Source organism: Cebus imitator, unplaced genomic scaffold (genome assembly GCF_001604975.1).
Source record: "Cebus imitator isolate Cc_AM_T3 unplaced genomic scaffold, Cebus_imitator-1.0 Scaffold172, whole genome shotgun sequence".
NCBI lineage: Eukaryota > Metazoa > Chordata > Mammalia > Primates > Cebidae > Cebus > Cebus imitator.
The window spans coordinates 39,911-65,685 of NW_016107487.1; the positions used below are offsets into that span (position 1 = coordinate 39,911).

Consider the following 25,775-nt stretch of genomic DNA (forward strand, 5'->3'; position numbering starts at 1 on the left):
ACTAAGCTGGGCACATTTGTTGAAATGCATTGGTAGGCCAGACACGATGGCTCACACCTGTAATCCCAGCACTTTGGAAGGCCAAGGTGGGTGGATCACATGAAGTCAGGAGTTTGAGACCAGCCTGGCCAACATGGCAAAACCCCATTTCTACTAAAAATACAAAAATTAGCCAAGTTTGTTGGTGCCTGCCTGTAGCCCTGGCTACTCAGTAGGCTGAGGCAGGAGAATCACTTGAATCCAGGAGGCGGAGGTTGCAGTGAGCCAAGATTATGCCACTACACTCCAACCTGGGCAATGGAACAAGACTTCATCTCAAAAAAGGAAAAAAAAAACCACATTGTTAACTATTGGTCATATGAATGAATGGTTCTTTTTAATTCTCAACTAACTAGAAGACATTGGATTATTAATATAGAATTCAGAAGGAAAGAGGTAGAATTCTTATGAACTGAAGCTCCAGTGGGACTCAAATCTGAGAGAACCTATCGATATGTATCCTGCCCACTGGCTAACACAGTTTCAAGAGAAAACCCCTTTCACTTCGATTTCAACCCTGGAGGTACCGCTCTAATGCCTGCTATGGATGCAGAGCCTTCAAGTACAAACACTAACGTCTCTAACACGGAGGACAGGTCAGCAGGAAAGATGACTAACCTGCTGGGATTTGAGTCTCGTCTAGTTTCAGACCAAGACTTAGCTATGGATCCGCATTACAGACAAACTGAGAAGGATCCAACCTTGAGCTCGGACCAAGAGAGCTCTTATTTTTAACACAGTGGAAAAAAGATCTGCTTAATTGTGAAAGAGACTCTCTGGGTCAGCTTTGGACTCAAAGCTAAGAACTTTGGCTTTACATTTCTATAAAAAGCTTTCTGCAGAAAAGAACTAAAATAAAAAGATTGGGCAAGGGATGGAATCACTGCCATGTGGCAAACTCATTATTGGGGCCATGACTGGAAGCAGGACCTGGATCGTGGTCTGGGGACTAGACCCAGCAGGGCCTCATAATTAACCTTTTGGCCCGGAGCACATCATCTGACCTCTCAATTTCACCATCTCCGCCATGGAGGTAATACTGCTGGGCACCTGGTAAAGCTAAGCGCTGTACACACGATATTATTTCAGAACAAAGCAAAGCTGGTTTGATCACGTCTGTGTGTCCAACTTGAAAAAAGTCCAGAAGAGGTTGCAAAGATGAGTTAAGATTTCTAAAATATCCCTTCTGAAAGGTTAAGGGATTTGATTGATTCAGCCTGAAAAAAGAGATATTGAGTAACTGTCTTCAAATATTTAAAGGGCTTTTACCCAAGGGCGGGTGAGAGGATGGGAACCACATGTTCTAGTCCACACTGAGCAGGGATGGGACAAGCCCAGGCTCTGACAAGGAGAAGCCTCTGGCATCAAGGGCCATGGAATGCAAATGAGTGGCTCAGGGAAGCTAGAGAATGTCCTTCCAGGAATTACTTTGCTTGGGAAAGGATGAGGAATAAATAGAGTGAGAATAGGCAAAACAGAGGCAAGATATGAACTCTGCAGAAAGCAATATCACAGTCCCTTCCGCACAGATTACTCCCTGAAGTCGCCTCTTTAGTACCTTGTTCTGTTCTTGGCCCTTGTGAACGTGTCCCACCTCAGCGTCAGAAACCTCCCCTCAACAGTTTCCCTGAACACCCTGCCTGATGGTCCTTCATGGGCACTGGGTAGAGCTAGGCCAACCTCTCTGCCCTCGGGTCTCCAAGGCTTCAGGATATTTACTGAGCATCTCTTGCATGCAAGGGCACTGTACCAAAGCACTGTTCTTATGACAATCCTAGCCTAGCACCTACCTTAGGTACTATTAACCCCATGTTGTGGGTGAGAAATCTGAGGTTCTAAGCTAATGAACACTAGGGCCAGGATTTCAATCCAGGTCTGAGGGACTCCTAAGGCTGTGCTCTTTCTCTGCTATCTGTGGAGTCCCAGGGAGGAGGCTGACCACTTTCAGCCTGTGGCTGCAGAAAGAAACGGGGTGCCTCCTGCTCCCTGCTCTTCTGCTTCCACAATATGCAATTCCTCCAGAACTCGACTTAACTGCATGATTTGTGTTGTATGTGTTGCAAAAATCATTCACATTTCTTTGTATCCTCTACATTTTGTTGGAGAAACAGGGTGGTGATCCAAACATGCCAATGAGGCCTACTTGTCATTGCTCTTGACATTGAAGAACTCTCCCAGATGAGCAAAACACCTGGATGGAAGGCAGGGGAAGAAGAACCTATTGGTCCCCAGGTCAGGCCCCGACCATCTCTCATCTGTAAGCCTGCAAATCATGGGGCTTTGCCACATTATTAGAAAGAATAAGAAATAATATGCAAATTACATCATATCAAAAAAAGAAATACTAACAACGGGGCACAGCAGGAAACCATCATTTGCACAGGTGAGAATTACATTGCTGTTTACGCTTTTGCTACCTGAGCTAATTATGCTTTAAGCATCTGGTGAGCCTGGAGTGCCATGCTCACCAGAACCCCTGCGATTATTACTTACAACGTAAGCAAAACATGGACTGAGACTGGAGCTTCCCACAAGAGCATTTCAAGTAGGTTTGCTACGTGGTATAATATAGGTAAAGTGCCTAGCACCATACCTGTCAAAATGAGTCCATTTCTTGCAACCCCTTTCTGGTGTACATATTAGCCAGCCCTCAGCCACAAGCTCTGACAGATGTCCATTCAAATTGTACCAAAGGGTAAAATCACATGACCAGAAATGACCTTAACTGTTATCCAGCCTGACCCCCTCAACATCTGGGGTTAGGTTGCCTGGTTTAGCCAAAGCACACACTGGTCAAATTCCATTATAGTGAACTGCACAGGACATGCAAGCAGTGGAATTTTATTAGTTAGAAATCAACATTAGCTCCAGCTCTAGCAGACATAAACACCCAGGCTTTCTAACAGCATGTGGGCAAGGAAAAGAATCCTTCGGGGCATCCTAGAAGAAGGGGATGTAGTCACTCACACCATCTAACCCCCACACCTCTCTCTGGGCTCCTTGGAATTTGCATGTGTTGTAAACTTTGTGTAATTCCCATGAATGTATTTTTTTTCCATTGATGGGGCTGCAGCATTTGAGAGATGGGAGCTGAAGGGATGCTTGATGGCAGAATAATGGAGTGGTGAAACTTCAGCTGTGCCTCATTTCAACTCTCTCCCTTTCACAGAAGGCAGAGTTAGGTATTTTCATTAAAAAAAAGAAAAAAAGAAAACAAAATGCAGACAAGAATCTGTGAAAGTCCACAGTCTATAAATCCAGGAGTGTGGTAGTGGCAACTTGCTTCACCCCAGACCCATCTCACAGGGCTTAGGTATGAAGTGTTGTGGTTTCTCATTCTCTAGGGCCTCCCCTTGCCCTCCCAACCCTTCCAAAACCACCTCCAGACTAGGAGCCCTCACAGTCCCAGCAACCGGACTAGGAGAACAGATGTATAGAACACAAACAGCAAGAGCAGCTTCTCAGAAGGGATGACTGAAAGTCCTACCCAGCATCCAAAGAAAGGATCCCAAGTCCAAGAACAGCAATAAAAAAAAAAAGAGAGTAGAAAAATGTCTTCTTTTCTTCAGAGCAACACATGCAAGCACTTTACAGACTCTGGCGTGTGTCAGCATTTTTTAAGTAAACTCTATTTTCTTTAGATGAAAGAGATTAAAAAACAGACTCAGAATTTAGCCCAGTGAAAATTGCTTTGGCTATTCACATTCAATAAGCTGTAGATGGAGGCAGAAAAAAATCAATTGCTTCTGATTTATTTATTCATCCATTTGTCCATCTTCTTTCCCTTTAATGTAAAAAAGGATGTCTTCTATAATTTTGCAAGTCATTTATCTTTTCAAAGAAAAAGAAAATAGTCCCAGCCTCCATTGGTTGCTCAGCATCTTGGCACAGGAAATACATATTTAATTAATTATCATATTGCACACAGATTATGTAAGGAAAAAAGGAGATTGATTTTGCCCATCAAATGTTTCGCCAGTGTCTAGAATCAGGAGGCCACACTGCAAAATCTGAAGTCTGTTGAATGTGGATCACTTGCTATGTTAAAAGCAAGGTCAAGGCTTCCCTTCACTGCTTGCTCTATTTCTTAATTGGGGCAGTGGGTACCCTGGTGCTCATTTAATTTGTCTTTAAGCCCTTTTGTACATCTTCAATATTTCATCTGAACTATTGTTAAATCCTCAAATCTTCTACAACAGGTTCTATTCTGGGCTGTTCAGAGCTGCGAACAGAGAAGGGAAGTTGGAAATGCCAAAATGTAATTGCAATAAAGAGCAGGAAATGTAAGTAACCAATTTTGTAAGGCTCTTTCAAGTTTTAAACCAATGCCAAATAATTGAGATCTATTAAAAGAGGGCTTAATTCTGTTATAATCCTCATATACACACAATTATTGAATTATGCCGAATACCTGTTGAGACTGGGTGATAAATTACCTGAATGGAAATCGTCAGGCACCACTGTCAAGCACATCATTTGACTGACTCCTTTGAATGTGTTTATGTAATCCTTCCTTCCATCACTGAGCCTTAAACTAGAGACTGTGTGTGGGGCTGTGACTCCGAGCTTGTGATTCCCCAGTATTCTGGGGAGATGTTTGAAAGACCCAAGTGCTCCAGGCAGGAGAGCTGAGAGAGCTGTGTCCATCTTTCCCTTTGGGACATAATCCCCAAACATCGTTGGTTTCTCACTGCCAAGAGGAACTACACATGGTTTTCCAATATCCCTGCCATGGCATTAAAGCCAACTGTTGTGTCCCCGTGCCCACAGATGGAGGAGGAGGAGAGCAAAGATGGCCACAATAACTACATTTCGGTCCCAATTCCAAATCTTCCTTAGAGCTTATGTCGGCTGCTATCTCCTTGTTCCCATTTGGATAAAGTTTTCTTTTCTAGGCTTCCCTTCTTCCCTTGACTGCTCAGTCCTCAACACCCAGCAAACCCTTCAAAGGTCTTAAGTGTATTAAGTGAGCAAAGAAGGATTGAAACAAGAGGGTGTAAGAGGAAGAGGGTGTAATACACTGTCTAATCAGTGAGTGGGAGCAGATGTTCCCTCACCCCACTATTTAAGAGCAGACCTTTTGCCTGTCTAAAGAGCTGGTAAAAGAAGTAGCACTTCTATCCAAGCTGTAAAGAAGAGTCTGAAGTTTATCACCTTATTTGTTTCATTTCTGAATGCCATTAGACCAACTGGCTTTACTTCCTTCCCACCACACACACACACAAACCCCACGCAAGCCTCCGGGGAGAGGCTGACCCACCGCCTGCCTTGCACATAGCATGCAGAAACGCCCGATTTATTGGCCTCACGTGGTAAGTCCAAAATCTTCCCTCTGCTCTACCAAAGTTAACAGATGGCTGGTCCCTTTTGGTACACAGGCATAAACATCTTCAAAATAACCTTTTCCTTTAAAGGATGCCAATTAATTAAATGTCACTATCATGTGTCCCAGCCAAGGAGGGAAAGAAGAGACCCAGAAGGCAAAGGGCCAATGGAAGAGAGCAGGGTTGAGAGGTCACACTCTCCTACCTTCACCCGACGACCCTGAGAGATCGATGATCACATACACTCTTCCTTCTGGCTCCAGATCAATCTGCAATTAAGAAAATGACAGTGACTCTGTTAGTGCATTGTGTGGGCAACCTGCGAGTTCCACAATATTTCTACCCCAAACTGCTAAAACCTAGAGACACATCTCCATATAATTCACCAACCTACAATGTGTTAAGTGCTAGGTGAATTAGGAACGAAAGAGAATCAACATTTACTGAATGCCTACTGTGTTCCAGATGCAGTCCTGGGAGGTCTGATGCATACCCAATAAGTAGCACCGTCCCAGTGGTTCTCAACTTCAGGCAATTTTGCTCCACAGGGGACGCTTGGCAAACATCTGGAGATAGTTTTGTCATGACTGGAGAGTGCTGCTCCCGGCAGCTAGTAGGTGGAGGCCAGAGATGCTGCTAAACATTCTACAGTGCATAGGATGACCCCTTGCAACAAAGAATCATTCAGTCCCAAACGTCATCAAAAGACATCAAATGTCATCTATGTTGAGGTTGAGAAAGCCCCATGTTATCCCATTTTATAGACATGGAAATTGTGCCCAAATTCCAAGGTAAGTGGCAATGCTGAGATTCAATGCCAAGCCTGTCTGGAGAAACCCATGTTCTTGATACCACACAAACTGCTCCCAGGGGAAATAAGGGAAGCATGAAGACAATATTCCTGCTTTTACAGCACTTATCATCTCATTGCAGAGTTAAAAAATGGAGCACAATGCTGAACCCAGCTTAATGATGAAGGACAGAGAACAACTGATAAAGTATCTGATGAGCCTGAAATTGGAACAAAGGGAAGAGGAAAGGGAAGGCATGCCAAGGCGTGAGAAACATCACAGGCGCCCTCCTTTCCTCCCTCCCTACCTCAAATCCAGCTCACTACTTATAATATATAGAGCCAAGGTGGTGAAATAATATGGTAGGGCAAAAGCCAGAGGGCCGGGCCTCTTGTAGTTAAAGACATCTTTGCAAGGACTGAACTATCCTTACAGAAACTGTGTTCTCTCCATAAGAGAGCATAGTAACTCTGGAAACCCTGGATCACCAAGTCCCTCGCTAGCCTCTCCGCCTCCATAATTCCATCTGTCTACACAGAGCTTTCATTGGTTCATAGTGCCAGGCTCTCTCCCCAACAAGCTGTGAATTTCTCAAGGGCAGGAACCACTATCCCCTCCTTCTCCCTTTTCACCATCCCCAGCAAAGAGCAGGCACGCATTCAGCAAGAATTACTTCAGAAGAGTCAGTTTGGTGGGTATCTCCTCCTCCTTCAAAGCCAAGGTCAATTATCACCTCTCTGAAATCTATCCAGATATGCCTCATCTGGATTCCCCCTCATCTGTGTTCCCACAATATGCCAGACACATCTTACTCATGGCTCCTGTGATGGTTAATATTGAGTGTCAACTTGATTGGACTGAAGGACGCAAAGCATTGTTCCTGGGTGTGTCTGTGAGGCTGTTGCCAAAGGAGGTGAACATTTGAGCCAGTGGAATGGGAGAGTCAGACCCACCCTCAATCTGGGTGGGCACTATCCAATCAGCTGCCAGTGCGGCTAGAATAAAGCAGGCAGAAGAAACTGGAAGGAATAGACTGGCTGAGTCTTCCAGCCTTTATCTTTCTCCCACGCTGGATGCTTCCTGCCCTCAAATATCAGACCCCAAGCTCTTTAGCTTTTGGACTCTTGGACTTACACAGTGATTTGCCAGGGTCTCTTGGGCCTTCAGCCATAGACTGAAGGCGGCACTGTGGGCTTCCCTACTTTTGAGGTTTTGGGGCGTGGACTGGCTTCCTTGCTCCTCAGCTTGCAGTCAGCCTATTGTGGGACTTCACCTTGTGACTTTACCTTGTGAGTCAATTTTCCTAATAAACTCCCCTTCAGATATACATATATCCTGTTAGTTCTGCCCTTCTAGAGAACCTTGACTGATGTAACTCCTATTAAGCTGTAATTCATTGTCCATCTATCTCTCTGCCCTGCTAGACAGAAAGTAAGATAACCAGATTTGCACACCTAGTTCTTAGCTCACTGCCTCTTAGGAAACATCCAGTGCACACCCATGGAGGTGGGAAAAGGCTCTGTGTTCAGAACTTCCAGGGTGTATTCTGGGCTCATTTACTCTCCCAAGCCTCTGTCCCCAGGAAGGAAGGCAGGCATGTGATCTCTACTAGAATGACATTTGAACAAGGGGAGAGGAAAGACAAGGCAGCTATACCAGGAGCACCACATGTCCCCAGGAGACAGAGCAGTTCAGCTGGAAGGATGTTCTCTGGACTCTCCCAGTGTCTCACCCTACACACAATTCGGGAGGCTCCCAGAGCCACTCCTTGGCCCCATTTTGTCTCCTGCCTCAGCCTCTAATGGTTGAGAGAGCTTAAGGTTTCCCTCAAAATTTCATTTTCATCCACAAGACTCTTCGGTGCCCCGTGGGAGAGGCCACTGGTGATAGCTGAGGTGCTCTGTGGGCATAGGAGTGAGGGAGTGCCGTGAGCAGGCCTGCGTTGGCCCTCGGGCACCCCGTGGGAGCTGCTGATCTGAGTTTGGGATCTTCAGCTTTAAATCCAGATGGGAACCAAATAACAAACTGATAATTCCACATGCTGCCTTTTCTCATTCCTTTCTCCCCAAGAGTCCGTGATTTTAAGTTTCTGGGTAAAGAAAACATTCTCCAGAATTCTCACCGCCAGAGCTGACCCCCACCAGCCCCTGCAGTGAATGACAATCAGGAAGACCAACAGTCGGCTCTACTGAATAGAGCCACACCAGAATCTTCTCCCTGCCAAAGTTCACAAATGTGAGTGGCCCTCTTGCCCAAAAGCATGGAATTTAAATAATGTATGCCTTTTAGAGATTAGATCATCCCTAGTAAACCCTGCTGGCAAAATGAAACACTTTCTCATATCCTCCAACTCAAAGATTTCCCACGACTGTGGACTTTATTGGCAAAGTACAATGCTATCTGTGTAAAGCCGGGAGGGAGAGAGCAAAGGAATGATATAGGCTCTGGGGCCTATCCAAAGGCAGGCAGCATGCCCATCTTTGCAAAAGGGGAGTGAGAACTCGTGGCAGGGAGGACAGGTCATCCATGATAAAATGTATTCGGATATTAACATTCAAGATAGCAATCAGAAACCATTTTAGCACCCACTGCAGCCTCGATGCTGGTGAACTGCATTTCCAAACAGAAAAATAGAAATTAAGCTATTAAACATGCCAAAAGCAACAAAGAGCTTTGCAGCCTGAGCAGATGGCCACAGATCGCCGGCCAAGCCCCAGCCAGCCAAGTGAGGAAGCTCTGAGAATCCATCCAAGGTGCTGGGTCTGCAATGACTGGAGGGGTCACCAAGCATAAAGGATGGTGAAGAGTGTGGCACAACTTCACTGCCAAATTAGTTAAATCATAAATTCCGTTCACGATTACATGGTCCAGATAACGTGCAATGTAGGTGCCCAGCCCCATGCAACCCTGTAAGCTGGCAGTCAGCATTGGCACCAGGCAGCTCTCATGACACAAAAGCAGGCCCGCTACCTCCTCCCAGCCATGCCCAGGGCTATTCTGAGCCACTTCTGTGCACCAGGCCCCTCCCAGTTTCCCGGATACACCCCAATGTATCCAATCTCCTTGGACCTCAAACCCCGACTTGACACATCTTCCCAGCTACTATTTCTATTTTCTTTGACTATGATTCTCTTTCATGCTACAGTGCCTTGGCTGCCCCACCAGCAGGGGCCAGAAGCAAGGTAGTCAAACTGGGGGAGACAAACACGGCCTTTAGTGTCAAACCAGGGCAGAATCCATTTTGTCCTCTATCAGCTGAGTGACCTCAGGCAGCTATTTACTCTTCCTGAGCCTCTCAGCCTCTTTATCTGTGAAATGGGTTGTCATGAAAATTCCATGAAACCTGCATGCATGGCACCTGGCACCCAGGAGACACTCTGCACATGGTGGGTAAGAGTGAACTTAGTGGCCACGTGGCCTGAAGCAAGCAGCTACCCTCTCTACGCCTCAGACTGCTTGTCAGTGAAACGCAGCCTCTGTGAGGTTAAATGAGATAATCTATGAACAGTGCTTAGCAAAGGCACCAGGCACAAAATAGTCATCATTGGTGCAGTTATTATGAAAAAGCCAAGTCTTCTGCTTCTCAGTCCAGTGATCTTTCTTTCTTTTTTTTCTCTTGCTTCAGCCTCCTGAGTAGCTGGGATTACAGGCATGCACCACCACACCCGGCTAATTTTGTATTTTTAGTACAGACGGGGTTTCTCCATGTTGGTCAGGCTAGTCTCGAACTCCTGACCTAAGGTGATCCACTCGCTTCAGCCTCCCAAAGTGCTGGAATTACAGGCATGAGCCACGGCACCCGGCAGCTGAATGTTCTTTTTACTATAACAAGCTTTCCTCAACAAAGTTGGTATTACTACATGTAATTCCAGGACATGTGATGACTTTACATTATTGTTGTGAATATCAAATAAAGAACTAAAGGTCAGGTGGGGTGGCATGCACCTGTAGTCCCAGCTACTCGGGAGTCAGAAGCAGGAAGATTGCTTGAGCCCAGGAAATCGAGGCTGCAATGTGCCACTGCACTCCAGCCTGGGTGACAAATGAGATCCTGTCTCTAAAAAGAGATTCTTTAAACTATGGTAAGAGTATTGTACTTTAAAATCCAAAGTAAGAGTACTGTATGTACCCTTTCAGGGGGAAACCCAGAGCAAGAAGGGCTATACGCAGGGTATACCTGGGCATCGGGAAGACCTGAGGTACTCATGAAAGAAGAGCAATGGTACCTCCTGTGCCTCTGACACCGTGATGGGCACCTTACGTGCATTAGTTCATCTAATCTCCTATGAGACAGCAATATTCCCTACTTTTCTGATGAAAAAGTAGGCTTAGAGAGCTTTCAGTCAGAATTCTCACCCAGGTCAGCCAGGGGCACAGAGGAGAGGTAGACAGGGCTGGCAAGTCACACCCACAGCCCCAGCCACGCCCGGCCCACTGAGCCTCCTCTGACAATCCAGCCGGAGCTGTGTTCTCCTTCCTTCAACCCTCCCGTCCCCGGCATGGGCTCAATCCCTTTTTCAGGTGGCACTGGCTTCCCCAGGCAGATCTGGAAGGCAGAGCAATGCCTCAGACACCTTGATCTCCCCACCGTGCTCTGAGGGGAGGTCTGGGCATCAACAAGAGTGTCTCTCATGTGAATTAGGAATATGGCAATGAGGAAGAACCCAACCCATAGCAAGCCCCCAAAAAAAGCAATCTTAGAAAAGCAAAAAGATAGGGACTTTTTTTTTGGGTGGTGCTCAGCCATTTACAAAGCCCCTCACAGGCATTCCTGTATTTATTCCTCACAGTTAATCTGTAAGGTAATGAGTTTTGCTATTTTCCAAAAGCAATTTTTGAGACAGTCTAGCTCTGTCCCCCAGGCTGGAGTGAAGTGGTACCATCATGACTACAGTTTGAAACTCCTGGGCCCAAACCTTCCTCCCACCTCAGCCTCACAAAGTGCTGGGATTACAGGCATGCTAACAAGTATTATTAGCACAGCTGAATGTCTGAGAAAGCTGGGGTTAAGGAAGATAGGTGGCCATTACATCATGTCCTGTGCCAGTGAGATCACACCAGCTGCACAACTCCAGGGGGCGCCATTCACACCTGTGTCTGCACGTGAGGCCCCTGGAGCTGGAATGGTGAAGTCAGAACTTGCTCCCTAGGCTGGACGTGGTGGCTCACACCTATAATCCCAGCACTTTGGGAGGCCAAGGCAGGTGGACCACTTGAGGTCAGAAGTTCGAGATCAGCCTCACCAACATAGTGAAACCCCATCTGTACTAAAAACACAAAAATTAGCTAGGTGTGGTGGTGCGTGCCTATAATCCCAGCTACTCTGGAGGCTGAGGCAGGAGAATCGCTTGAACCCGGGAGGCGGAGGTTGCAGTGAGGCAAGATCGTACACTCCAGCCTCGGCTACAGAGCGAGACTTCATTTCAAAAAAAAAGGACTTGCGTCCTCAATTCCTAATTCTCAGTCTCATGTTCTTTTCTCGACACCACACCTGCCCAGCAGGAACTCGGACAACTGCAACGGCAAAACTGAAGGGACTCCGCCTGTGCTGACCTCCAGGCTGCTGGCTGCTGTGCTGCTGTCAGCCTGTGGGGATCCACATGTATCTGCACACCTGCATTTTGGGGGCTATTGGGTTCAAGGGAAGGGGCGTCTAATATACAAAGTCAAGCTTCCTAACCAAAGGTTCAACTTCTGCCTGAGACGTCTAAGCAAGCCTTTCCTCAGAACGGCTCACAAGGGTCACACAGGATCAATTTGTATCATCTGTTGTCAGGCATGAAGCCATGGAGAGAGGCAAAAGGGAGGGACAGGGTCGGAAAAAGATGAATCCAGAAAGGATGAGGACGAGGGGAGGCTTGCACTGCCCTGTTCCACCAGTAAGGTCCTAGAATTTACTGCTTGTGTCTCTCTCTCTTTTTTTTTTTTTACTTGGAGGAAGGTGGACAGTGAGAGGGGAGGAGGCAGATGGGAACCATCAGGGGAGAAGACTTGGGGACTGGTTCCCAAAGCAGGGGGCCCACTGCCCAAGTCCTGTACCCCTTCACTGATGGCCACTCTCCCCTGGCAGCACCACAGGCACCATCCCAAGACCCACCTGGCATGGGAGAGGCCAGCTGGATGGACATTCAAGGGGATATTCAAGCAGCAGGGGACATTCAAGCAGCAGGTGTCCCTCCAGCTTCTGCATTTGGAAAGCAGAAATCATTGAGGCAATACAATGTGCAACTCATCAGCAGCTGTGGGATGCAGATTTTGAAGTTAGCAGCTAATTAAAGACTCTCCATTTGGGGTGAAATTTGCTACTAGCTCTATTGGTAGTGTGCACTGACTGGTCAGAAAGCAGAGAGTACACATGTAATCAAATATGTTCACGATTTTACTCTGTTAATCAGCTTACAATAGCGCTTACTTTCATAGCATAAGGAGAGGGGCAGGTTATTTTTGTCAGACACCTTCGATTGCTGTGTAAAGACATGCAGGCTTTAGTGTACATCCCTGCAGGCCAGGACCCTGTCTGTCCAGCACAGGGGAGGGGTTTAATACAGATTTCCACATGTTGGCTTATTGAACGGATAGCCTTAGTTTATACTACTTCAACATATAAAAAACTGGCTCTGTACAGCTGAGTTGTGGCAATGATTTACTTGGGAATCCATCTACAATACAGAAATGTTCACGGCAGCTTCATTCCTAACAGCCCCAAATTGGAAATGTCCCAAATGTCTAACAACAGGTAAAGGAATAAGCAAACCATGATGCATCTGTGTAATGGAATGTTACTTAGCAATAAAAAAGAATGAGGACCAGGCACGGTGGCTCACCCCTATAATCCCAACACTTTGGGAAGCTGAGGCAGGAGGATTGCTTGAAGCCAGGAATTCAAGACCAGCCTGTACAACATACTGAGACCTTGTCTCTACAAAAAATAAAACAAAAAATTAGCTGAGCATGGTGGTGCATGCCTATAGTCCCAGGTATTTGGGAGGCTGAGGCAGGAGGATGGCTTGAGCCTGGGAGTTTGAGGCTGCAGTGAGCTATGATTGCACAACTGCACTCCAACCTAAGTGAGATCCTGCCTCTTAAAAACAAAAACAAAAAACAAATACACTACTAATACATGCAAAAACATGGATGCTATGTGAAAGAAGCCAAACATAAAAAAGCATATACCATGGGATTTCATTTCTATGATGTTCTAGAACAGGCAAAACAAACCTACAATAACAAAAAGCACATCTGTGATTCTGTGGAGCTGGAGGTGGCCAATGAATGCCAGGAGACACGGGAACGTCCGGGGTGAGGAGGGTTTCCTCCAACCTGATTGTGGTGGCGGTTCCATGAATGTAGATATTTGGCAGGACAAATCAAGCCTACAGTTAAAATGAATCCACTTAATTGTATGTAAATTATACCTCAATGAAGCAGTTTTTAAAAATGGAAAAAAAAGGATTTATTTCACATAAGGATTCCTCCACAAGTTTCCTTTAAATAACAAATCCTTTTCCCACCCTCGGAGCATTTAAAATTTCATATTCCATTTTTAAAAAGAAAAGGACTCATTCAGAGTTTTTCAAGAGCACATCTGTCACAAAACATAATGTACACCTACCTGTGTAGGCGCGTACATTCACACACCCACCCACGTGTGCAAACACACGCACAGGCACACAGCTGAGCCACCTTCTCCTGTCTCCTGTGATCAAAATACAATAATAGCAAGATAAACACATCCAAAATGTAGGTTTCAGAGTCTGCTGAATTATTTAAATTTGTCTGTGTGTTTGTGGATCTGAATTTCCTCATATACAAAACAAGATCATTAGAGCAAATGCTCTAGAAAGCCTTTTAATGAACTTAATGACCTAAATATCCATGAATAGGAGACCGCTTAAATAAATTATGGTACATCATATGGTAGATCACCATGTGAGTCCTACAAAAGGCTGAAAAAGATCTAAATGTACTGACTGACAGGGAGCTAGCTCTGTGATACATTAGGTGGCGGGGGGTGGGGGGAGCAGCACACCATATGTTTATGATGCGGTGCTGCTGTGTGAATATGATCAGGGAGTATATGGGAGTACACACAGGCACACGCACATGCACATGAGCATACGTGTTCTGCACAGACCTCCTTATCTCCAGAAGGAGTCTTAATCAGCAAGAAGCAAGAGTTGACTCAAGAGATGGACATGACAGGAGGAGCAAACCAGAAACAGACAAGGAGGACTTATTCCTTATTCTGTCCCCGTTTAAAAGATCATGTCCTGAGCTAGCTTGTTAAAAGTTTAAGTCACTACTCATTTAAAAAAATAAAATGTCCCGTTTTACTGCGCTGGCTGTTTCCCGTCTCTAATCCCCCAGACTACAGCTTGCTTCAGTTGCCAGACGCACCTTAAATAAACACTCCTCGAAACTGGCTGAAACTTCGCTTTCTCATCACCCGCAGCCAGGTCGCCGGGAAGGAACCAAGTTAGCAGCAGCCATCGTCTCCTTGTGAAACTCCTGTTGGCTGGACCGGAGGCCCACGTTACAGATCCTAGCTCTCAAGACACCACAAATGGAGTAGGCTCAAGTTAGCACCTACCTCCTCTTTTTAGCAGGCTCAGAAACGGCCCCAGAGAGGGGGCTCCCTCTGACGACAGAGGTAGCTAAAAATGAATAACTCTATGTGTACATAAATGCTTTCTTGAACTGAGAAAACGTCCAAAAGTGCCTAACCTAATATGGAGCGTGTGTAAGGAGACACAGCATCATATGGTCACAGCGCAGTCTGTCTGTCTTCTTTGAGAGAAATGGCAGTGCACGACTGCATATCCTAAGAAGAGGTAGGTGAGTGCAAATAGCAGGAAACGTAGCCACCTACCCAAGCATTCTGAAGCAGACAATCCACGGCCAATCTGCACTTTGCATTTTACATTTTACATTTTGATTTGCAGTGGTCTCTATCACTAGGTGTATTTGAATGTGTGTGTTTTATTTTACATTTCCTATTTCTTACGCTAAGCCAATATATCTCAGTGATTGAAAGTAAAGGCTTTGAAGATAGTCTACCAGGGTTCCAATCCTAGCTCTTCCTGTTTCAAGCGCTGGTGCTTGTTTGGATTTCCTCATCTTACAAGCTGAGAATTGTCAGTGGCACTTGCTTCAGTGAGTTGGAGGATTCAGTGAGGTGGCAGAGCACTTGAAAGCGTCTGGCACACAGCTTCCTGTAAATATTAGCTGCCGGTCACTGTGATTGTTACTTCCCACCCGGACTGTGAGCACCTCTCCCACTAAGCCATGTCCTTCTTTTGAGGATTCCACAGCTCTTGATCCAGGCCTGGGCATGAGATAGGAAATCAATAAAGACTCTTAAGTGAAACTGAACGAATCCACGTGAAACGGGGGCAAGCTCAGTCAGGAACTCAAGATTTTGCAACCAGAAAAACTATCTTCATATCAGGAAATTTTCTGTCTCTGTAGTATCACAGCCTAATAGAACTTTTACCAATGGCTGCTCACAAAGGTATTTATTTCCTTCTTTCCTTCCTTCCTTCCTTCCCTCCTTTCTTCTTTCTCTTTTCTTTTCCTTCTTTCCTTCCGTCCTTCTTTCCCTCTTTCTTCCCCTCTTTCTTTCTTTCGATTCTCCCGCCTCAGACTCCCAAGTAACTGGGATTATAGGCATGCACCCAGTTAATTTTTTTTGTATTTTTAGTAGAGATGGGGTTTCTCCACATTGATCAGCCCAGTCTTGAATTTCCAACTTCAGGCGATCCACCCACCTCGGCCTCCCAAAGTTCTGGGAATATAGGCATGAGCCACTATACGAGGCTGATATTCAGTTCTTAACTCCCTTTAAAATCCAAGACATTATTATTCATTTCCATCTTTCTGAGCTCCTCAAAATAGACTATGTTATGAATACTCATAATCACAACTCTAATAAGCACCCTTTATTGAATACTCTACATGTGTAACCTATGTGAAGAAGGCAATATTGTTGTTCTTAACCATCTAATGGGTGATAAAACTGAGGCTTAGAAATTTAAATAACTTCCATGCATCCTTGCAATTTGCAGAAGAGAAATGTGCATTAAAGCAGGGTTTTCCAGCTTGAGACCCAATGCTTCCAACTGGTACCTTGAGGCCTGGTATGTTGCCCCATAGACAGCATGAGCTCTGGGAGATCTGTAGAAGGAACACATTGTGAGCTGTCATGGAGCCCATACTGCATGAACGATTAAAGAGTTGCTCCTTGGCCAGGCGCAGTGGTTCATGCCTGTAATCCCAGCACTTTCGGAGGCCAAGGCGGGCAGATCATGAGGCCAGGTGTTCAAGACCAGCTTGGACAATATACTGAAACCCCATTTCCACTAAAAATACAAAAATTAGCCAGGCGTGGTGCATGTGCCTGTAGTCCCAGCTACACAGGAGGCTCAGGAAGAAGAATCTCTTGAACCCAGAAGATGGAGGCTGCAGCGAGCCAAGATCGTGCCACTGCATTCCAGCCTGGGCGACAGACTCCATCTCAAAGAAAAAAAAGCTCTTTTCTTGGACACAAGAGCAATGAAAGTAAAGCCCCTTCATTGTCCTCCAAGGGCTCATAGTTATAAGGTACAATTATTTAAATAAATTATAGCATATTCAAACCATTAGATACAATGCCATCATGAAAAAAATCTTGCTAATTTTTGCATTTTTAGTAGAGACGGAGTTTCACCAAGCTGGTAGGATGGTCTCATCTCTTGACTTCGTGATCTGCCTGCCTCGACCTCCCAAAGTGCTGGGATTACAGGCGTGCGCCACCACACAAAATAAATAATATTTTGTTGTTGCTTTAAGAAGATTATGTGGTCCACTCCTCTCATTTATAGGTAAGGAAACTGAGGCACAGTGAGGTTAAGGAATCCTTTAAAGCACCTGAGTAATTTGCCTTCCTACAGCTGAAATAAAAAGAAACTCAGTTATCCTGATTTTTAGTTCTGTAAGATATAAATTAAAAATGAGACAAATTATTTTAAATTTACATATCTCATGAAAAGTATAATTTTCTGGTCAAATAATAATAGCACTACTCAATCTTTTTTTTTTTTTTTTTTTTTTTTTTTTTTGAGACGGAGTTTCACTCCTGTTACCCAGGCTGGAGTGCAATGGCGCGATCTCGGCTCACCGCAACCTCCGCCTCCTGGGTTCAGGCAATTCTCCTGCCTCAGCCTCCTGAGTAGCTGGGATTACAGGCACGCACCACCATGCCCAGCTAATGTTTTGTATTTTTAGTAGAGACGGGGTTTCACCATGTTGACCAGGATGGTCTCGATCTCTTGACCTCGTGATCCACCCGCCTTTGCCTCCCAAAGTGCTGGGATTACAGGCTTGAGCCACCGCGCCCGGCCAGCACTACTCAATCATAATCACCAATTATGAGTGGTAAGTAGTTAACTGTATATCTTAGTTGGATAGTGTTTGAACATATTAAAAAAAAAAGCTTCAAGAGCTCTTTTTATTTTTTTGAGATGGAGTCTCACTCTATCACCCAGACTAGAGAGCAGTGGCTCAATCTCAGCTCACTGCAACCTCTGCCTCCTGGGTTCAAGTGATTCTCTTACCTCAGCCTCCCAAGTAGCTGGGATTATCAACAGACTTTTCAATAGAATTTTAATATAATTGAAAAATCCTTTGCTTTGATTGAATCTCCTCTATATGATGGTGTTCCTCCACTTTTGTGAGGTTAGGCAATCCACATTTGAATATTCTAGACAATGTTACCTTTTAATTAGCTTTCATGTAACAAACTGTCATAACAGTAGACTTCATTGATCAGGTAATGGGCAAACATTTCTGCTATGATGTGACCATACAGTGCCTATCATCCAGCTATTCAGAGTCACTCTCTTTGTTTGTATGGGAATCCACTGGAATATATTTTCCTATTTGTCTCCAATTCTTTATAAGACAGGAAAAAAGAAAAATGCTGGTTCTCCAAGGAAACCTAGCACAGGTCTCAAAATTATATAACATAAAGTAAAACAGAATGCATTTGGTATGTCAAATCAGTGACATTTCCCTTTAATCCAATATTCATCAGTTAACTCTGTGTTGAATTTCGAAGGTATAAATCAAATGTTTAAGACTTTTAAATTTTATATCAAAACGATGAACAAGACGTAAATAAGAAGTAGGGCATGGTTTTCATTTTCTGGGATAGAACCTGCCTTCTTAACATGTAATCTATGAATGCAATAACCGTCCAACTAGCTCTTTTTCTGTAACTAAGTAATACATAAGTTTTGAGGTATAAATTATATATGGAAGCAGGGGCTATCTATTCTCTGAAAATGAGCAACTCTCCTTATACATGTGTGCTTGTTTTCTACATTATTTATGAAGTCCAGGCCTTTAAAAATGAGCAATTCTGGCTCATACAACTGGACAACAAATGAGACTTACATTTGTGGAATCCCACACCACGACCTGAACCAGAAGGGAAGATATTTCCTGAAGCACATGGCAAAAAGGATCTGAAAACTATTCAAGCTCTGAATGTCAGAATGGGTCCTTCATTTAGGACCCTCTACCCTAGACATTAGATCTCCATATGATATTTTGGTGACACACACATGTGACCTTTGATCCAGAATTTCATCACCTTTGATCCAGGAAAGCCCTGATCATTGAAGGAGCCAACCTGTCTGGGGGCAGAGAGAGGAGCAGATGTGAAGGCATGGAGGTGGGGGAAGACTTGGCCTTTGCCAGGAGTTGAAGCAGATGGGTGTTACTGGAGCAAAGTGTGGGGAGCAGTTGGAGATGAGGTCAGAGAGCCAGGGCCCGACACATGCTTTGGCCTTGGCTGTGAGTGAGATGGGGAGCCAGAGGAGAGACTGCAAAGCAGTGACATGCTGTGACTCACACTTTAAAAGGCGGCTATGTGGAGAATAAACCTCAGGCACCCATGAGGATACAGGAAGGCAACTTAGCAGCCTATAGCAACAGTCCAGACAAGTGATAGGGGCGGTGGTAGTGGAGGCGATGGGAAGTGGTCAGATTCTGAATGTAATTTGAAGACAGAGCCAAAAGGATTTGCTGCGGGACTGCACGTAGTGTGTGAGATAAGGAGGGGAGGCAAGGAGAGCACGGAGACTTGGCCTGAGCAAAACACAGAGCTGCCCTTGGCTGAACAGAAGGCTGTGAGGAGAGCAGGGTGGGAGGGGCGGGTGCACAGAAGCAGGTCTGCACGGACCACGTCGGAGACATCTGTGAGACAGGCGGGGACAGCTGCATCTACAGAGCTGAGGTGCAGGGGAAAGGTCCAAACTTAAGACCTGAATTCGGCAGTCAGCAGCAGATGGATGGTACTGACCCACAATCCTGACAGCCATAAAGCTCTAACAGCTACACGTTTTATTGAAGTTTGGGTGAAAATTATTCAGCAATAAAATCTGACCATAAATAACATAAGGCTATTTACTGTCTATGTTTATTCCACTTCATGTGATTATTTGTACATTTGTGATATAGAAATATTATTTGTTTGATCATAAATAGCTGCCCCAGAACCTACTGGGAATTTTATGTAATATACAGAATACTTACCATATTAACCTTCTAAAATCCCCCAAAATTCTTTATTTCTAAACAAATCTAGCCCTAAGCATTTTGGATAAAAGGTATGGATCTGTAGTTTGAGCCACGAAACTGGAGGAACAAGGACTGAGCCTAGGGCCCACCAACACATCGAGATCAGGAGGCTGAGGAGGATCTGCTCAGGTGTCTGAAAATGCAGAGGCCTGACTTCTACTGCCCCGAGTGGGGTCTACTTTGACTTTCCTCCTTCCTCCTTCCAAACTTTCACCACCAAACATGCACACTCTTCACAGACACATGGCTTATAAAAGCTTTCAACTTTCTGTATATCTTCTAAAGAGGTGGCAAGAAAAACCTGTCTACCACTCCCCCCGCCCCCCACCTCCCTGCCAAACATACATCGTAGGTACGTTTTTGTGTTTGAGATAGGGTCTTCCTCTGTTGCCCAGGCTGGAAAGCATTGGTATGATCATAGCTCACTGCAGTTTCTAACTCCTGGGCTCAAGTGATCCTCCTGCCTCAGCCTCCCAAGTAGCTGGGACTACAGGTACATGCCACCATGCCTGGCTAATTTTTTTTCACATTTTTTTGTAGAGACAGGGTCTTGCTATGTTAAGCAGGCTGGTCTTAAACTCCTGATCTCAAGCAATCCTCTTGCCTTAGCCTCCCAAAATACTGGGATTATAGAAGCAAGCTACTGGGCCCAGCTGCATGCTGTAGTTTATATTAAATCAGTTGTAACATTGATTTCACGCACCACTGAACGGTCTGCACTTTCTGTAAGGTGGGGAGTTGTGTGGTGGGGAAAAAAAAGTAGAAAAACTGAACTAATGTTTCAAGTGGGCATAATGGCATTTCCTGTTGCTAGGAAACCTATCTGCCTGCTGCTGCTCTAACACATTTAAGTGTCCCACCCCTCACCACTAAACACCTTAGCCCCCAAATTCTGGCAATATACACTGGTGGGGGGCTGCCCCAGGGCACCCCAAGTCCCAGGCCTGTTGCAGGGAAACCATGCCTGGTGGCTAAACCCTGAAGTGCTCTCTTACTTAGACTGAGAAACACAAGGTCCCCACAAGGTGCACCTCCTGTTTTAAAGACACAGAAAAAGGAGTAAGAGGATCAGAACCAAGGCCAGGCAAAGATGATACCGGCATAGCTGTTGTTACGAAGGGTATGAGTTCTACATTCATCCCCTGGGGAATAAAAGTAATGTGGAGTTGACAAATTTGCTGAAATATCAACAAAAAGGCAGTCCCACTTCTGAATCCATGTAGCCCACCAGGTGGACCCACGTTGAGCAGGACCTTTTCCTGGTTCCCACCACCCAACCTCTCCAGCCCCTTCTCCTGCCCTCACTGCCGCTTTCTAGGCCAAGAAAACCTCCACATCAACCAAAATTGTTGGCCCCTTCCACTTCTAAGGAGACGAGAAAGAAGAGACAAGAAGTCTCTATTAGAATTTCCCCCTTCATTCATAAACAGATAAACAACACACAGCAAATCAGAAAACCCACACAGAGGGAGGGGTGGTGATCATTAAATACCAACTGGAAAATTGCTTATGGGTCATGATAACTATTGTAACTGGGTGGTAGAGGCATGGGGTCCATTATTCTGTTCTATTTCTGAATATGTTTGAAAGTTTCCATAATAAAACGAAAAGGAGGAGAAAAAGATGGGAGGGAGAGAGGGAGGGAGGGAGGAAGGAAATAGTCAACCTAAGTAGCCCAACTGGACTGTTACCCAAAGGCTGATTCTAAGCTCTCTTGAAGATCTCAGTTGGGGAAGGGAGTCCTTTCCACCAGTCCAACCCAATGCCCTGCTGGGCACACATCACGCCCCTCTTAAGAGACTCTCCAAGCTGTTTCTCTGGTCCTCTTGTGTGGATACAGTAGATGGTGGTGTTTTTAATGTTTTGTTCAGGATTCACAATGGTAAGGGCTTTGGAGAGAAAGGAGTTGATCACTTCATCCTTTCCTTTCTTCGTAAAGATGTTTGCCCTGACTTCAAAGGCTCTCTATTTACCTTAGATGATTGGAGAGGATTAATGGAACTAATTGTGTTAACCACAGGACAGTCCTGCTGAAGCCTGAAAATTATCCCTGATTTCCTTTGATTGCCTCAAGATTACCTCTCCACTATCAAACACAGTAAACTCCCAAACAGCCGTCCTGGGCTGTGCCCTCACAGAAAGCTGAGAGGACAGTCAGCACCACGCAGGACGGAGCTGCAGCAGCCGGCAGGGTGTGACAGAAGCCTACCAACCTCCCAGCAGTGCCAAGGAAAGCCAGTGAGCCAGTGAGCACATCCTGCAAGTGCAATGCCCGGTCCATCTCAGCTGAGCCAGATGCCATATCCACAATCCTCCCAGGAGCTGCAAGCCTCTGGGCAGGCATCTGCAAAAGCTCTGCCAGCGCAGAACAGACCCAGTTGTCCAGAGCACATGCTTCTCAGATGCCTCTGTGGCTGCCAGCAGCAAAGCTGGGCATGCCCTCAGAAGTGGAACTGGGCCCAAGGAACAACCTGGGAAATCAGCCAGAGGCAAAGGTATGGAACACTGAAAACTCTCTGTCCCTGGCAGATGGAAGCTGCTCTCCCAGGAAGCCTGCAGGTGGCATTTAAACCAAGAAGCTGGGAGTGCCTGCCACCATGGCTCACTCCTGGCTTCCATTCTGCTCCCTACCCCCGACTTTCTTGCTGTGGAGTGACTATCCTGCAGCGTAACACATTCCCTGGTACCCAATTAGTCAAATAGAAGAAAATCCACCACTTAACTCTCCTTGAAAGTCAAATTACTCTCTGATTCTTTAATTCATTAATCTTTCAGTGAATGGCAGGTTTCCTGATTTAATGAGATCCGAAAGTTTCAATAGCCTGTCTGAGAAAGTAATTCAATAGCTCAGCTACGAGGGGTGAAATATTTTCCAACCAATTGCAGTTCCTTTTCATCCAGAAAGAGCAGAGGCTCAACGTTACTACTGAGAACTCTCATAGACCCAGGTGTGCTGTTGGAAGCAGTGGGAAGGCGATGGTCCTCAAGGACGAACTTCTCAAGCCTTAAGAATCCCAGGCCCGGGAATTGATCCCGATATTCAAAGCCCTAGCAGAGTCCATGTCATTCCTTGATGAGTTTCCCGGAGTGCAGGGCTTGACAGCAAGGAACAACTTCAGTAGAAGCCTAGGCTCTTTGGAGACAGGGTCCATACACCTTTGTTTCCCCCGGGCCTAGCATGGCACCTGGTCAATTGGGGTGGGAGTTGGGGGTAACAGGAGTTAGTGACAAGGGAGTGATCAACAGAACCCAATGAAAAAATGAAATAGATCATCACTACCAAAATAAAAAGTTAAGAAGCAGCTCTCCTCACAGAGACAGAAGGTTAAAAAGCAAACACTCCTAACTAAGACAGAAAAGAGAATGCAGTCTATGGAAAAGTCTTAGCCCTTGATGATAGAACTCATTGAGTGAGTGACATGGATTCAGACCTCTTGCCCGGCAGCACCTCCAAAGGCACCCAACCACTACTTCAATTGCCAAGCCATTCTTAGTTGCCACAGTGGAAAGTACAAATCCCATGGCACAAAGCTCTCTATGCCCAGAGTCATTATAGGGCATCCCAGCCCAGGCAAAAGGGAGCCAGCGACTGGGCAGAGTTGGGGATGGCTGGCAGTTACCCTTGTGTCCACGTCCAGCAACAGACACACCCGCAGACAGCCACGACCCTGCAGCAGGACAGGGGCCACCCCAGATGGTTTGCTCCCCCAGGCCCTGATATCACCTGCTGGGGTTGCTTGTGGGTGCACAATGTGGGCTGCTTTTTCCCAAAAGCCCACAGCACTTTTCTCTAGGGCTGGCTCAACTTTCATCCTCCATAAATCGGCTGCTGTTAAAAAGCCATGGGCCTTCCCTAAACTACAAAATTAGCACTCTCCCTTTTGGAGGTGACAGGAGCATTTAGCTTCCCTGATCTCCATGTGACTTTGTATACACACAAATTTGATATCTACGATAACTGATATGTGTGGACATTACACAACCATTTCTGAAAAGGTATACACAAATGGCTCAGAAAAAGAGCACTCTGGAGAGGTACCAGAACATTCTGCAGCCTGCTCTCCCAGGCCCTTCATCCAAAGCCAGTTACGGGTCCTCCCACGCCCCACCCCTCAGAGATCCTCGGTCACTAAGCCCCTTCTTTCCCGGAGGGCATCCTGACTCCTCCCTCCATCCTCTAGCAGTCACCCTCTGAGCCACCCCTTTGGCACTGAGGGTCAACTGGGCTGTCAGGAACTCTCTTCTCACCATGTAACTAGTCCCCAGGTAGGTTCCAGGGGTAGCTCTTCCGGGGTATGGCCTGCTCTATACCTCCACCCCCACCATCCTCCTGGGCCTGGCAAAGGGTCCCACATTTAGGGGCTGTTCAATTAACATTTGTTGCTTGTGTCCACTCCAGGCTATGGCGGTCTGCCTCTTCCTTTAGAAACTCTAACTTAGGGGAGACAATTACCTCAATTTGTAAATATTCAATGTTGAGTAAAGTAAGTCTAGACACAAATAATATTTTTAAATGCTGCCCCTCTTTCCATCAATTACCAACTTCTAAATATTATGAAAAGGAATTAAACCCACTGCCTGTGAGATAAGGCATAAGAGGCTTGAAGCGGGGTAACTGTCCCAGACTAGCCTTGGAATTTCTGAACAAAGAGGCTCCTCTACCTCCCAACCACCATGCTTGGCTCCCCTGACCTTTGGGGCTCAAAGATGCTGGCTGTGTAATCTCTTGTATAAGGTGATTTGTCAGCAGACCTAAACAAGTTTTCTGGAGTGACGGAGCTAGAGCTAGAACCTCATAAGATTGCAGTCTGTTGCCATGCTGGGGGGTGGGGAGGGGGCGGGGTGACAGAAGGCCAGGTGTCTTGCCTTGCTTCTGCCACTAAGGTCAACGTGACCCAGGACAATCTCTCGGGGCCTCAACTGCCTCAACCGTAAACTCTTACGGAGACAGTGCAAATCTGCAACAACCATGCACCAAACAGAAATTTGAGGCTGATCACGAACAACAAATGAAGAGAAAGAAGCTGTCAGTTTGAAAACTTCAATGGCATTTGTGTCTTGAAACAAGACTCAAGGACAAAAGGCCTCCTAAGGACCTCACTTCCAAACAGCAAAGTTAAAAAATCTTCAACTCTGTGATTCCTACTGTCACAAGTCATTTCTCTTGCTGACATTTAACATCCTTCAAAACCCAGCCCTGAAATTCCCAACTCTCCCACCCCCTTATGCCTCAGCCACATTGCCCTCCTACTATGCCAGGCCTTTCTCATTCTGCCCTTCCTTAGCCCAGTTCATTCCTCCCAAACTCCCCCTCTCCCCCTCCAAATAAAATCTGCCTACATTTTCAGGCCTTCGTCCACCTCGAATCTGTTCCCACTCTCGATCCCCTCCCCCCCAGGCAAGTCCACACCTGTATTCCTCTTGCTGGTCCATGGAGATTACTCTCTCCCCACATGTTTTCTAAGTGCCTAGCAATGTTCTATGTGTTCCAGGAGCACATGAAACACTGCTGGGCACTTCAAAGGTGCTTAATAAACTCTTGTTGGTTAAATGATGTAATACCAAGAAAAGCTGATGCGCCATGTTTCCATTACCTTCAGCTGGAAAATCCCACTGAAGATTCACCCCTTCAGTCCAACTCACTTAAAACATCCTCCTTTATTTTGCTCTGAGCTGATCTCAGTCCTGTAAAAGTACCGTATTTAGGTTCCATCTGCAATCCCCACAGCAGTGATTACTCCCAACACCCCTTAAACTCACTGTTGCTTTTCAAAGAAACAGCCACCCCAGATCCATACATTAGGAATGCGGTGCGCTGTGCAATGACACAGTCCCAAACCGTCTTGATGCAACTGTTTCCCTGTGTCGTTGCTTCCCTGCCGTCTTACCATTGTTCTTCCTTTACTCGACAGCTTTGTCTGAAGATTTACAGGAAAAATGAGTATGACTTGCTTTGCATTCCACACTTCCCAGAGCACCACCATGGGTTTCAAAGCTCTAG

General features: G+C 45.7%; 1 protein-coding gene across 1 annotated transcript in view; it reads right to left on the reverse strand.

Annotated features, from left to right (window-relative positions):
* Positions 1-237: 237 nt before the first annotated feature.
* Positions 238-25,775, reverse strand: part of LOC108315475 (protein kinase C epsilon type-like) — a 198,658-nt gene continuing 173,120 nt past the window's right edge. The window contains exon 2 of the mRNA XM_017544822.1: positions 238-5,632. Within this exon, the coding sequence (XP_017400311.1) occupies positions 5,555-5,632 (78 nt within the window). The 3' untranslated portion in view covers positions 238-5,554. The remainder of the gene's footprint in view (positions 5,633-25,775) is intronic.